Genomic DNA, 15,866 nt, shown 5'->3' with positions numbered 1-15,866 from the left:
AACCTCCTGATACCTAGTAAAAGGCCAATTGATTTATATATCTCTCTGACCATGACTAACAAAACCATCGGAGGGTGCGTCCAGACACCCTGTCCGAATTCCTTTTGTAGGTATAACGACTGAATCAAGAACCTTTGTGTGTTGAGATCGCGTATCCATCCATTTGGCAACTACGTGGATCATCAGGGACGCGAGGTACCAACATTGGCGACGTCTGTGGGAATACTATTTTTCATTTGATTCAGTCACTAGCAAAGATGGCCACACCTTCCCGAAGCCAATCCTCTGGTAGAGGAGGGGAAGATAATTTTGAATGGCGTCAAGCCATCGAAAAAAGACAGTTGGCAAGCGAGAAACAACTGAAAACTCTCCTCCAGGAGACAGAGAGGTTGAGAGAAGAAAACGCTGTATTACGCATTCAGGCCTCAACGTTAGGGCCTCCTCGTCGTCAGCGTTAGAGAGGCCAGGTGGCAAACTCGAGGCCAGAGCCAGAATCAATATATCCTGGGTCAGCTGGAGCTATCCCAGAAGCATACAATGTAAGGCCTCATGAGCCATGCACACCCATGCCTCGAGCTCCCCGTGAGGAAAGCTCAGACTCCACTCATTTTTTAGCAAAAAGACAACGTGATAGAAAATCACAGTTGTCAAGTTCAATGCGCGCGAGGCTAGGCCCACAAGAGCCTAGAAGATCTAAGCCGCCAGTAGCCACAACTTGGGCACCACGCCCTGACCCTATAGTCACTCCCATGGTGCAGAACGTGCGCCCGCATCGTGACCCCTTGGTCACCCCAGTGATGCGGCACGATCACTCGCACCCCGCGGAGCGATCGACTGGGAGAAACCTCCCAAACGAGCCACCCATTGGCTCCATCAGCAAAAGGTTGGACGACATGCTCTCCACGCCCTTTTACTCTCATATCATCCATTACGAGCCCCCAAGGGGATTCCTCGTACCAAAATTTTCCACATACGATGGAACCAACGATCCCTTCGATCACATCATGCACTATCGACAGCTCATGACGCTCGATATTGGCAACGATGCGCTACTGTGTAAAGTATTTCCCGCCAGCCTACAAGGACAAGCCTTCTCATGGTTTCATCGCCTACCTCCCAACTCTGTTGGCAATTTCAGGGACCTATCCGAAGCTTTCGTGGGGCAATACTTGTGCTCCGCTCGACATAAGCAAAATATCAGCACCCTGTAGAATATAAAAATGCGAGATAACGAATCCTTTAGGGAATTTGTGAAGCGGTTTGGCCAAGCCGTACTCCAAATAGAGGCTTGCAGCATGGATGCCGTTCTGCAGATCTTCAAGCGAAGCATCTGTCCAGGCACTCCATTTTTCGAATCACTAGCCAAAAAGCCTCCTACGATGATGGATGACTTGTTCAAACGTGCCAACAAATATTCAATGCTCGAGGATGACGTACGGGCAGCCATCCAACAAGTCATGGTTGCCGGGCAAGCGGCTAGGGGAGGTGCGGACAGACATGCTAAACCTCCGGACCGGCCAAAACCAGTTGACCGGAGGCAGGAAGGGCCAAGTCGCCCGGAAAGACCACCTCTCACACCCCTTTCTATATCGTATGAGAAACTTCTCCCAATGATCCAAGGCCTATCCGACTTCAGGTGGCCTAGACCCATCGGAACGGATCCATCCACAAGAGACCGTAGCAGGAGATGTGCCTTCCACAAGGATCATGGCCATACAACAGAGACATGTCGGGCTTTCCAGTATCTGGTGGAAAGGCTCATCAAAGCAGGACATTTGAAGCAATACCTCCGCTCAGATACTGGGGGTAGGGAGTTTTCCCAGCATCACAACCCCGCAACCCCTAGGGCCCAACTGCCCCCAAGGCCGTTATAAACTATATTAGCGGAGGACTATGAATCCAGGCGAAAAATGCAGAAATTATTGCGGGACGCGTCAATACACGAACGCATTAATTCCATCCGGCCTGGATTAACTGGAGAGGGCCCTTACCCCATAGATGGGACAATCATTTTCCCACCAGTGGATCCCACCCGGACACTGCAGCCGCATCGCGACGCCCTCATCCTCTCCCTAGAGATAGGAGATTTCGATGTGAGACGTATCTTGGTCGACCCGGGCAGTTCGACCGATCTTGTTCAGGCATCGGTCGTTGACCACATGGGACATAGTCTCACAGGCCTTGAAAACCCTGGACGAATCCTATCCGGGTTCAATGGGTCATCAACCATATCCCTGGGAGACATTATACTGCCGGTCCAAACTGGCCCAGTCACTCTCAACGTACAATTCTCGGTGGTACAAGAGTTATCACCCTTCAATATCATTTTGGGTCGCACATGGCTCCACTACATGAAAGCCATCCCTTCTACATATCATCAAATGGTGAGTTTCTTCACCAACGAAGGACAGATTGACTTGTATGGCAGCCAATTAGCCGCTCGACAGTGCTACCAAATAGCACGAGAAGCAGGAACCAGCCAGGAGGATGCATCTCCCCCTGACCCCAGCCATACACGCGACCAATAGCAATTATTGGGTCCGGTGGACAAAGATCCCCCGACAGCAGATCCCTTGCAAACAATCCAAATCTCAGAAGAAAATACTCATCTCATGAACATTAGTTCCCTCATGACACAAGAAGAAACTCAGAGCATGCAAAACATCCTTCGACGAAACCATGACATCTTCGCGTGGACACATTCTGATATGAAGGGAATTCATCCTTCTATTGCCTCTCACAAGCTTAACGTCTTTCCAGCTGCCAGACCCGTCCGGCAGAAGATTAGACGCTTCCACCCGGATAGACAAAAAGTTATCCGGAATGAGATTGACAAATTGCTAGAAGCCGGATTCATCAGAGAAGTATCTTATCCGGATTGGTTGGCAAACGTCGTGGTGGTACCCAAAAAAGAAGGAAAGTGGCGAGTTTGTGTCGATTACACCAATCTCAACAACGCATGTCCAAAAGACAGTTTTCCCTTGCCACGAATAGATCAAATTGTGGATTCCACTTCCGGGCAAGGGATGCTCTCTTTCTTGGATGCCTTCTCTGGATATCACCAGATTCCCATGTCCCCGGATGACGAAGAAAAGACAGCATTCATAACACCACACGACCTCTATTGCTACAAAGTCATGCCATTCGGACTCAAAAATGCTGGTGCCACTTATCAGAGGTTGATGACCAAAATCTTCAAACCTCTGATAGGCCACACGGTAGAGGTGTATATTGATGATATTGTGGTTAAAAGCAAAACCCGAGAGCAGCATGTTCTTCACTTGCAAGAAGTTTTTCACCTCTTACGAAAGTACGACATGAAGCTAAACCCTTCTAAATGCGCCTTTGGTGTAAGTGCTGGCAAATTTTTGGGATTTATGGTCAGCCAAAGGGGCATAGAAGTAAGCCCGGATCAAGTCAAGACAGTCATGGAAACACCTTCTCCTAGGAACAAAAAGGAGCTACAGTGACTCACAGGCAAGCTCGTCGCACTAGGGCGTTTTATAGCCTACTTCACTGATGAATTGCGACCCTTCTTCTTGGCAATACGAAAGGCTGGAGCACACGGATGGACGGACAGTTGTCAAAGCGCTTTTGAAAAGATTAAGCATTGTCTTATGCAACCACCCATCCTAAGCAGTCCCATCCCAAAGGAAAAATTGTACATGTATTTGGCTGTATCAGAATGGGTAATCAGCGCTATTCTATTCCGCTGCCCCTCACCCAAGGAGCAGAAACCTATCTACTACGTCAGTAGGGCATTGGCAGACGTAGAAACCAGGTATTCAAAAATGGAGCTAACAGCCCTAGCCCTTCGAAGCGCTGCCCAGAAACTCCGCCCTTATTTCCAAGCTCATCTAGTGATCGTACTGACTGAACAGCCCCTTCGCAACATTCTACACAAGCCAGATCTAACCGGGAGAATGCTGCAATGGGCCATCGAATTGAGTGAATTTGGAATCGAATTCCAACCAAGATTGTCCATGAAAGGCTAAGTAATGGCTGACTTCGTGCTAGAATATTCCCGAAGACCCAGCCAACACCACGAATCAGGTGAACAAGAATGGTGGACTCTGCGAGTCGACGGAGCCTCACGCTCATCAGGCTTGGGAGTTGGGCTCCTACTACAGTCCCCAACTGGGGAACATCTGGAGTAAGCCATCCGGCTGGGATTCTCTGCATCTAACAATGAAGCAGAGTACGAGGCCATCTTGTCCGGATTGGACCTCGCTCTTACTCTATCCGTCTCCAAACTCCGGATTTACAGCGACTCACAACTCGTGGTAAGGCACGTCCAGAAGGAATATGAGGCTAAGGACGCACGCATGACACGATATTTAGCTAAAGTAAGGAACACCTTGCAGCAATTCACCAAATGGACAATCGAAAAAATCAAGCGAGCTGACAATGGGCGCGCTGACGCCTTGGCCGGTATAGCTGCCTCCCTCCCCATCAAAGAAGTCATTCTATTGCCTATACATGTGCAAGCCAATCCCTCTATCGCAGAAAATTCCACTTGCAACACCATTGAGGCAAATCAAGCGGATCATCAAGAATGGACATACAACATCGCAGAATATCTCCGGACAGGAACTCTACCCGGAGATCCCAAACAGGCACATAAAGTCCGAGTGCAAGCTGCACGTTTCACTCTGATTGGGGGGCACCTGTACAAGCGATCCTTTACAGGACCTTACCTTCGGTGCCTAGGGCATTCAGAGGCTCAGTATGCGTTAGCTGAATTACATGAGGGAATATGCGGAAATCATTCGGGAGGACGATCTCTGACACATAGAGCTCATTCGCAAGGATATTATTGGCCAACAATAAAGAAAGACGCGGCATCATATGTCAAAAAATGTGATAAATGTCAAAAGTACGCCCCCATTCCACATATGCCATCAGCAATGTTGAAGTCAGTCTCAGGCCCATGGCCCTTTGTGCAGTGGGGCATGGACATAGTGGGACCCCTCCCAGCAGCACCTGCCCAGAAGAAATTCCTCCTTGTCGCCACTGATTACTTTAGTAAATGGGTGGAAGCTGAAGCATATGCTAGCATCAAAGACAAAGATGTCACCAAGTTCGTATGGAAGAACATTGTTTGCCGTTTTGGAATTTTCCAAACCATCATAGTTGACAATGGTCCACAGTTTGACAGCATTGCATTTAGGAATTTTTGTTCGGAGCTGAACATCCAGAATTCATACTCTACACCGCGTTATCCTCAAAGTAATGGGCAAGCGGAAGCCACAAACAAGACACTAATCAATGCCTTAAAGAAAAGGCTTGAGCAAGCCAAAGGGAAGTGGGTGGAGGAGCTACCCGGCGTCCTATGGGCCTATCGAACCACACCCGGACGACCAACAGGAAACACTCATTTCGCCATCGCATATGGAATGGATGCAGTCATTCCTACTGAAATAGGTCTTCCTACTATCCGGACTGACACAACAAACCAAAATGATGCAAACACAGAATTAGGGAGAAATTTGGATTGGGCAGATGAAGTGAGGGAAAATACGGCCATCCGGATGACAGACTATCAACAAAGGGCATCAGCACATTACAATCGCAAAGTGAGGCCCAGAAGCTTCAAAAATGGTACGCTAGTACTTAGAAAAGTTTTTGAAAACACTGCTGAATTGGGCGCAGAGAAGTTTCAAGCTAACTGGGAAGGACCCTATGTAGTATCAAAGGCAAGTGAAAATGGAGCCTATCATTTACAAAAATTGGACGGAACTCCATTACTTAGACCATGGAATGTGTCTAATTTAAAGCAGTACTATCAATGAAAGACAAGTACAAGTGAAAAAAGTAGTATTTTTATTTATATAAATGAATGTATGTACAAACAGGTCTTCGGACCACAGAAAATACAAAAGGAAGATTACAGCAGAAAATTTACAAAAAGAAAAAGCTATCAGGGAGCAGGCTTATCATAAAGCTTCTTTTCTTCACTCGGAGGAATTGAAGGGACGTCTCGCTTGATACCGTTCTTCTTCATACAGCAGCGATACCCAAAGATGAACGTATCATCCACTTGTTTTTGATAGTCCGCTTCAAGTTCCTCACTCTCTGCAGCAAACTCCCGCTCAAGCTCCTCTTTTTGCGCAACCAGGCGCAGCTGCAAGTCTTTCTTCTGTTTCTTTTCAATGGAAGCTTCCGTCCGGAGGTGCCTCACCTCCCCCCTCAGCCGGGCTGCCTCATCCTCTGTCTCATATAAGCGGGAGACCGTTGACTCCTCCCGGCTCTTTGCCTCAGCCAACTCCACCTGGAGGGCTTCATTGTCCTCTTGAGCGGTGGATAAACTGACTTCAGCCTTCTCCAGTCTCAGGCGCAACTGGTTTTCACTTTCTTTGCACCGAGAGGCGAAGGTCTTCATGTAATCAGTGGTCCGCAGCAGGTCAGTAAAAAGGTCGTGTTGTTGGGCCATGCCGCGGAGACCACTCACCAGCTGACACACAAACGAAAAAAGCAAAGTTATAAATCACACAACAAAAGCACATCATAATAAGCAAAGAAACGAGAAGCACATAAATAGTATACCGATTCCACCATCTCGAACATCTTGGCTGAGGGCATGATGGCAGTCGAGCCGGGTGGAATCTGTTTCAGCTTATCTTCCAACTCCGCGTAGCTAAAAGGGCTAGCGGAGGTGCAAGTTGCATCATTAACAGGTTCCCCCCCGGATGAGGCAACAGAAGGTGACTCTTGTTCCGGGCGCGGGGCCTCAACATTTTCGGCCGGACAGGTCTCTCCGGGTGAATCCTCATCCAGGATTACCACCGGGGCGGTTGGAGTCTTAGTTGCCATCCCCACTTCGCCCCCCTCCGGATAAGCGTCGTGGGCGGATGCACAACTAACTTCAATCTCTTGCTGACGATCTTGAAGCCGCTCGATGAGTCCGGACCTCAGATTGTGCGCCGAACGCGGCCTCTTTGAAGGTGGCCCCTTTACCAGAGCAAGAGTCAGACGGTCCGGATCGTCAGAGGGCTGACTCTGGCTTTCTGCCCCTACTTCCTCCATCGGGGTCGTGCAAACGGCCTCAACTGCATCGGCATCCGGATGGGTGGAGTCGGGATGGTTTATGGATGCAGTTTCCTCAGCCAAGTTAGCCAGACGGGCAACTGCGGCCAGGGAGGTACTCGAGTGGTTCAGCCCCGCGACGTGTCCGGGGCCGCTTGAGATGGAGTGGGGGGCAGCGTTCACTGGCTCCTCTATCATTACATCCGCCTCATGGGTAATTGGCGGAAGGGGAAATTCCTTGGGAGGAGTGGGCTCCTTCACTCCCTTCCCATTATTCTTCACCAGTTTCCTCTTTTTCGCTGGTGCTTTCTTTGGAGGAGAGGCTGCGCCGCGTTTCTATCCGGGAGCCTTCCGGAGAGTGCCTTCGTTTTTTCTCTTCTCCCGATCCTCCAGGAGCGCTCGGCGTTTTTCAGCATCAGCCTCTTTAGCCTCCTGGTAGATCGGGAGCTCCTTCACAGTGTAATGCTCCCCAGGTACTACCTCCTTTGGCAGCTTCCTGGGGAGAATGTTGACAACATAATCCTGGGACTCCCGGACGACCGCCATCAGATTCCGCGCAGAGAGCAGCGTCTTATAGTGCCTCTCCTTGGCGTCTATCTCGAATAATTTATTGACATAGACAAAAGACGCCTTTTCCACCCAGTCCACAATATGGCCTCTCTTTTCCGGACCTGCGTTGACAGCAACAAAAGGTGAGAATACCGTCCGGAAAAGTCAGCAAAAAGTCAACAAAGTAAAATCCGGACAGGAATCGCAAAGCAAACCTACCCGGAATCATTAAGGAATAGTTTGGAGAGAAGGGCCTCGACGGACGCTCCAATAGCCCCGCCCATCCACCTCGGACCACCACGAGTCCCTTCGCCCCTCCCTTTATCGAATCTGGCAGCTCTGTCACCAATTGAAGGGAGGGCAAGTGCGCGGACATACTGAAGATGTCATTTTTTCCCTTCTTCAGGGAATAGAGAAAGAACACCTCCAGTAGCGTGAGGTCGAGATTGTACAACATGTTGATGATGCTGCATCCCATCAGCACCCGGACGATGTTGGGATGAATGAAGGCAGGTGGAATCTGGGAGAAGTGGAGGAATTCCTTGAACAACGCTGGCAAAGGAAACCGGAGCCCCGCGTTGAAATGTTATTTTGTGAAAATAATGGCGTTTCCTTCAGCTTTCTCAGTAGAGAAAGACACCTCCTCATTCAGCAATTCTACAGACACGCCATTTGGGATGCAGAACCGATCCTGGAATTCCTTCACATCCAGTTTATCTGTCGCCTTTTCGCGAGCCTCGCTAGCCCGGGCAGATGAAACAGTTTTCTTGCCAGACATTTCTTCGTTCGAAGATGAACCACAATCTACATGCAAAAAGCGCAACAGTTAAACACAAGCAACCCAGAAAACTCACAAACCCTAAACCCAAAACAGTCAGAAAAAAAACCCTAAAAAAACTCCCAGAACACCAACAAAATGCCAACATTCAACAACAGTCGCAAGCGACTTGCCTAAAACAAACCAGAAACCAAGTTCAATGAACCAACAAACGCAACAAAAGGAATGACAAAGAGCAAAGATGCACGTACCAAATAAAACTCTGAAGAAGAAAGGTGTTGTCTCGATACAAAATCACCAGCAGCAAATAAATGTCGCAATACAAAATCACCGACACGAAAGAACTTTCGAGGTTTTTACTCAAAGAAGCAAAGGAGACAACAGAAGCGAGAAAAAGAAAGAGCTCTAAGGAAAATGCAGTAGGAAAAGTGGAAACAAAAGATATAGTACGCTATTTATAGGGGGACAACCCCTCGAAAAACCAAACGAAACAGCTATGCCATCATTGAAACGGTATATTGCTTGGGAATACCCAGAGTCGGCGGCTCATCATAAATGCCTTTTTTGGCTCCCGCACCCTCACTCGCCACGTGGCCCAACTAGACGAAACGGCGTCTCCATTTTCAAAAAGTCAATTATTTTAAACCCGCCCATTTTTGCTTAGGCAAAATAGGCAAGTTAAAAAGGGGGGCAATGTTGGGACCCCTCCCTCTGAGAAACACGTGGCACGCATCCCACAGTGACACGTGGCACGCATTGTCATCCGGATCGCCATTCATCCGGATTTCCCTAATACATATGATGCGCTTCTCATATCCGGACTGCCTCAAGGAAGAGCAAACGACGCTTACAAAACATAGACATCCGGACAACCTCCATAACACATCCGCTCCACAATACATCCGGACAATCAACATGTGCCATCCGAATATGATGGTCCGGATCATTAACTAAAGTAAAGCAAGTCTTACACGCTATCATAACAACCAGCCATGACCCACGTCTTGTCACCTGCAGAAATGAAAGGACAGGTAGAGGTGACAACAAGTCACTTCCCACGATCATTCTACATGATCACTTCCCATGATCTCTGACAGCCGCATCACCTACCATGGTTTCTGACAGCCGCTCGTAGGGTGATGATGACCCTGCTGCCTCCTAATGTCATCATGAGAACATAAAATATCTCCTCACCATTAATGAGAGGAACAGTACCCCTGGAGCCATATATATATAAACCTTCACACGAAGAGGAAGGTAACCTCCTGATACATAGTAAAAGGCCAACTGATTTATATATCTCTCTCTGACCATGGCTAACAAAACCATCGAAGGGTGCGTCCGGACACCATGTCCGGATGCCTTTTGCAAGTATAACGACTGAATCAAGAACCTTTGTGTGTTGAGATCGCGTATCCATCCATTTGGCAACTACGTGGATCATCAGGGACGCGAGGTACCAACAAGCTTCCAGCTGCGCTTCTTCTCCTCTTGCCACACCATCAGTAGGTTCCTTTCTCAAGCCCTCTCAAATTTCTCTCCCAAAAAAAAAAAAAACCTTTCTCCTCTCAAACTCTCTTCCTCCTTCAGCTACCTGAACCCCCCCTCTCTCTGTAACACAGCCCAAAAAAATTTACATATCTCTCTCCCCCTCACCAGCAAGCTTGCAAAACTCGTTCCCCTATCTCCCTAAGCCCAGGCTCTTTTTTCTCGAGTCCCGAAAACGCTCCTCACTCTTTTAGTAACAAACATGCTCCTTCTTTTCCAAATAGTTGTCTGCCTTTTGCTTTGCTATGCCTCCTTTCTGCTCAGTCGTGTTCCCTTCTTTTCAAACAACTCACCCATCAGTCCCGTGGCCACCCAGAACGACTCATTTCCAGTCCTCTCTGGCCTCTTCCCAATCCTCTTTGGCCGCCTCACTCATCCTGTTTTCTTTCACTTCCAGTCTTATCTAGCCACCCAATATAGCACAACCTCGGGGTGGTAAGAAGAAGAAAGGAAGAAGAAAGAAGAAAACAAAATAAAAATGGCCCCCATCTGAGGGATCTACAATACTAAATTACTATTTTTTTTAATTATTAGTTTCTAAATATATTTATCTTAATTATATAAAATAAAATAAAAAAAATGATTTTTTTTTTTAAGACAAAAAAGATTATATAACATAACAACAATAATACATTAATAAAAAAAATACCTCTAATCACCAATAGCATTCAAACATTGATAAAAATAAATCCCACAAATCACTTGATATTTAATGAAATTAAGTTATACTTTGGATTAAAAAAAATTAAAAGGATAAAATGTAGAATAGTATTATGATTTAGTAAGAAATTATTTTTTTCTAAATAATAATAATAATAATAATTTGGGATAGTAAATTAGGTACAAATATGTAATCATTGAAAATCACATTCCTTCCAAAAATTTTATGAGCATGTATGAGAATTTTTGCCATAATAAACGATAAAAATTATGTGCATAATTAATTTTCAATTATATCATTATATTCTTAATTAGAAAAGTTGAAAATCTTGGTTTATAACCATATATATATATATATATATATATATATATAACATAAAAAATTCTTTCTTTTTTTTAATAAAATTCTATATTCATATGTAAGATATTTTTTATAATAATTGAGATGTTTTTCAACCATATATATACAAGCTCTATGGTGAATATCTTGCAAATTTTAGTGGTGTCTTATCTGCAGACTTTTGAACAAAGTAAGATTTTTTTTCTTTTTTTATCTATTACTTGAATTCCTTTGTGCTCTCTCTTGATTGTCTTTTTTTTTTATTCTTTTTGAAAAACATGATCTTACTCGAGCTTTTTTATAAGGTAAAAACTAAAAACTAGTTGAGTATAAACTGAAAATATACAAAAGTTATAGTCAACTCATCCTTTTAAAGGATGGTCTAGTGTGAAAAAAAAATCATTTTTTTTAAAAGATAACTTCAAATTTAAAAATTGAACATATATGAGAGAAGTATCTAATTTTGCAAAAATTGTTATACATACTTTTATAAATAAGGAGTTAATATTTAAATATAAATAAAAATATTTACAATTTTTAACTTTTTTTTTGTAACTTCTTTCAAACATTAATTGTGTAAGTAACACATCTTCTGGCATCAAATTTTAGACTATCATATTTGTTTACTTTGTTCAATACAATGTCTACATTTTGTTTAATTATTTTATGTACATGTGGATTTATATCATTTCATGGAAATATAAAAACAAAATCAAAATCTTAATTTTATTTACCAAATTATATTACATACCAAATTCATGAGAATGAATAATACCAAATCTTTTGATTCACCTTCAAGTCATTCCACTATGGGACAATATTATTCCTTAAATCAAGAGATTATTAAATTTGTAGATATTATTAAAAATCATTTAAATAATATTGATTTTCATTTGGGGGTGATTTTGGGAGGTGTAGCAGCCATCTTTCATTGGTTTAGTAGGTAATTGTTTCAAAAATAATTTTTTTTTCTCATGCATTCCTAATCTACTTTTTTTTTGCTACAGGTCAAATCCATGGGTTTGAGGGTTGTTTTACCTTGTTTGTTTGTTGGTTTGTTATCTCTTTCTATATTACAATGGGGTTGAAGGATGTATGAAATTATCAAAAGAAGAAGATTTGGAAATCGAGAAAGAACTTAAGCGGTGCAGTGAAGACTATTAAGGTAAAAATAAAGTTACAATTAAATATTACTAAATATTGAATAAAATAAGAAAATAATTTCATAAAATTATTTTACTACATCCAGACAAAACATGGAGATATATATGATTGTGTGGACTTCTACAAGCAACCTGCATTTGATCATCCTTTATTGAAGAATCATAATTTTCATCCCCAGTATGTTTTAGAATTTGATTTATATTATAAATACATCAATTTATGTGTCAATTAGCGAAAATTATTTTCATTTTTTTCCCATATCATATAAATAAAGTGTTATTGAGATAATTTTGACGCAGATGAGGCCAACATCACCTCCTAGAAGAGTGAGCCCAGAGAAAGAGGTGCCAAAACCTGATTATAAACACGTGAAAATAGGGTTGGAGGGTGGAGGATGTCCGATGGGAACAGTTCCCATAAGGAGAACTACTAAAGATGATCTCATTAGAGCCAAATTGTACTCAGAAATGCATGCTTCGAAAATTAATCCTCTTACTGACGAGGAACCTGGCAAACATGTAAGTTATAATTTCGTTATAACAACATAATTGATTAATGTTTAGTGTATTTACAATTTTTTTTTTTAAATTACAATTATTTTTTTTGTTTGTGAGAAAGGTTGATTTATGTCGAAAATCTTAGGATTGATGGAAGTACGAAAAAAAGAGAAGAAAAACAATTCAATTGACATTTACTTTCTATTGCACAGTTTGCTGTGGCTCGAACTTTCGAAAATATCGATTATGATGGAGTTGGAGCGATGCTTAGCGTATGGAATCTTCCGGTTCAAGCTCCTCAATACACTTTAGGTCGAGTAAAGATTAAAAATGGTGCCGAAAGCTTAGAAGCTGGGTGGACGGTGAGTGGACAAAAGATTTTGCTTGTGAAGAAAAATTAATGATTTTAGTTCACACATTCACACCTCATTGCTTTGGTATATATATCCTTAAGATCTTCGGTTCGGTTAGCAAATGTGTTCTCATTTATTTGTTCATTTTGTGTTTCAGGTGAATCCGGTTTTATATGGTGGTGATAATAGAACCAGAATGTATATTTATACCAATGTAATAAGTTTAATTTAATTTAAACGATTACAATTAAACCTTTGGAAGAATACATGTTGACATTGGTTGTTCCACCATGAACAGGCTGGTCAAGCACATTGTTTCAACACACAATGTGGATATATACAAGCTTCAATAGATATACCTGTGGACATGTTCTCGAACCAGTTTCAAGATATGGTGAAAAACCGTACGGAATAACCTTATCAATTTACCAGGTATGCACGACATTTTTCTTCTCTTTTACTTGTTGGAATTAGCGATAAAATTAAGTTCATCACCTCTATTTTCCTCATTAATGTAGGACACGATTAATCTGAACTGGTATCTTAAATACGATGACAATCGTACCGTGATAGGTTGGTGGCCAAGTCGAATATTCACCAATTTAGGAAGCACGGCTACGGGAGCAGAATGGGGAGGAGAGGTATTCAGCCCACCGAATGTCCCTAGTCCAGGAATGGGTTCCGGTCATCGGATAAAGTTGGACACCAATTATGATGCATTTTTCGCGCAAGCCAATATTGTAGTAAATAATACGATTATAAAACCTCGTAAGGACCTAAAGCTGTTTACTGATAGTTTTAATTTCGATATAACCAATAAAGGAGATGTTGGAGGGGAACCTGGTTATCTGATCCTTTATGGGGGTGTTTCTGGTGCAATTGGAAATTGATATTTAGTTTACTTTCTGGATCAAATGTACTTTCTCTACTCATTTTATGAATAAATCTATGCTCCTATAATCCTACTTGGGCTGATATCTTGATTCCATAATTATGTACATTATTGATTCTTTCAAAATTATTTTATATTATGTAATACATTACAAAAAGCTTTTCATAATGAATACAAATGAATGTACAGAAATGGTAATTTCGTCCCATCAAAAGGTCGGGTAGTGTTGGAGCTGTTTGGTACAAATCCACGCATCATCTGACCACACAATCTCTAAATTTTGAGCTTTCAACTTCCTTGGAACATGGATCATCTGATCTGGAAGAAGGTGCACACATTGACCAATGTGTCACCCTCATAGGCATGCAAAAATTCATCTGAATCAACATAGAACATATACCTTATATTCCTCTCAGTTCCTACAACTGAAAGAACTGAAATCCCTAAGGTATTCTTCAAATAATAATGAGCCACACGGGTGCCCCGCTCCGGACAAATTACTTGTTCTCATATTGAGAGAAATGTCTATTGGAAGGTGGATTAAGATGGGATGAACTGTATTTTCATGCCTGGATATCCAAATTGCTTAATATTGATTTTCCCAGCAAGGAAACTAGAGACTCTCAACCAAATTAAAATTCGCACAAGAGAAGTCAATTGCAGGTGATCATGTTTAACATCTTATGAGGGGGCAGAGGAAATAGTCATTGTTTCTTCAAGAAGATGACTGTTGAGGATGGGTTAGGACCGGAATTTGATAATTGGGTCTCCTTTGGGATAGACTAGATGGAGAAAAGGGTGATCATACACATAGGAATTCATGCAGGTGGAAGGTGGAAGGAAAGGAATTGAAGGTAGTGAGTATGAAGGTTGGGGATATGGGTTTGACGGAGGAGATTTTGATGGAAAGTTTTGGAAAAGTTTTAGGTGGCTATGCATGCACGGGCCACATGCACATGGGCAGTATGGTGGTGGATAGGTGGAACTAGCAACGTGGTTGAGAAGTGGGTCCAATGCTGCTTCTTTCTCCGTATCATGCCCAGAAACAGAAAGACTCCCAAGGTGATGAACCCCTCGGGCTTAAGGGTAGCTAATGCTAAAGCTTCTTTTGGTAAAAATTAGCAAGAGAGCTACATCACTTTGCCAGCTCCGGATGAGGTGTGCACAGTGACTCCAAGTGTTGCAAGATGGCCACGCGAGCCATCTAGAGGTGGGGCCCGGGACTTAGGTGACTGTTATTGGTATGGGTGATTGCAATGAATCGAAACTTTTGATTTCTACTACACGTCAATTGACCTACTTTTCCTTGAAGAGGTGGTCTGATCATCCGGGATTTAGCTACATTTTAGCATATGAGATGCAACTTCTTACCCTCGTGAACCTCAATCAAAAGCTTGCATTAGGCTCACTAACGAAACCAACCCAGGTGTTTTGTATTCCACGAGCCTTGACCTTCGTGAAGCCTATCTGAGAGATATCCATACAATCTCCTTCTGGACCTCGCTGTGTGGAGCTGAATCCCATAGCGAAATGAATCAATCTTAGCTTTGGCCAGCAAAGAGAAAGAGATGACCACTCATTTCATATCCTCCATCTATAGCATCGACTATATTTCCACCCATGTATTTGATACAGGATCACAAATTTCACCAGAAACATTGAACTGAAGGAGAACATTCAACAATCTCCTTATTTCAAAAGGTGCAGTCTCAGATAATAGATTGGAATCCCAAATCCACCTAGAAGTCACTCCGACATCATCAACCGTTCAAACACATACTCATGCACACTAGAAAAGTTACCAATAATAGGGGAAGACAAAAATAGGAACCAAGGAAGCAAAGCATTAAAACAAATAAAGAAAACACCAAATGAAGCTTCCTTTCATGGGTCATCAGTGAGCTTCCTAACTGGTGGGAGAGACCAAAATGGACTTTAAATATAAATAGTTGGATGAATAAATAAATAAACATGGTTGCAAGCATCTTATAGAGAAACCAAGACAGAGCCAAAGAAACAGAGCAGGATGGTACAAAAATGGGAGAGTACAAAGTATGCA

The 15,866-nt window shown here is 43.1% G+C and overlaps 1 protein-coding gene across 1 annotated transcript; it reads left to right on the top strand.

Moving 5' to 3' along the window:
* Positions 1-1,382: 1,382 nt before the first annotated feature.
* On the top strand, positions 1,383-13,805 carry LOC109124253 (protein neprosin-like). The gene is made up of 8 exons (XM_059741817.1): positions 1,383-1,551; positions 1,637-1,707; positions 12,145-12,246; positions 12,365-12,583; positions 12,775-12,948; positions 13,073-13,129; positions 13,214-13,309; positions 13,434-13,805. The coding sequence occupies exons 1-8, from the start codon at positions 1,383-1,385 to the stop codon at positions 13,803-13,805; spliced, it is 1,260 nt and encodes a 419-aa protein (XP_059597800.1).
* The last annotated feature ends 2,061 nt before the right edge of the window (positions 13,806-15,866 follow it).

This window comes from Vitis vinifera, chromosome 2 (genome assembly GCF_030704535.1).
Source record: "Vitis vinifera cultivar Pinot Noir 40024 chromosome 2, ASM3070453v1".
Taxonomy (NCBI): domain Eukaryota; kingdom Viridiplantae; phylum Streptophyta; class Magnoliopsida; order Vitales; family Vitaceae; genus Vitis; species Vitis vinifera.
Note: the sequence above shows the minus strand (reverse complement) of the source record. Positions and strands in the feature narration are given on the sequence as shown.

Bases quoted from the DNA above. Each gene is read 5' to 3' on its own strand.
- LOC109124253 (XM_059741817.1), top strand. From the start codon at position 1,383: ATGGATGACTTGTTCAAACGTGCCAACAAATATTCAATGCTCGAGGAT. The intron at 12,584-12,774 runs GTAAGTTATAAT...TCTATTGCACAG, and splicing joins ACGAGGAACCTGGCAAACAT to TTTGCTGTGGCTCGAACTTT. The intron at 13,130-13,213 runs GTAATAAGTTTA...CACCATGAACAG, and splicing joins GAATGTATATTTATACCAAT to GCTGGTCAAGCACATTGTTT.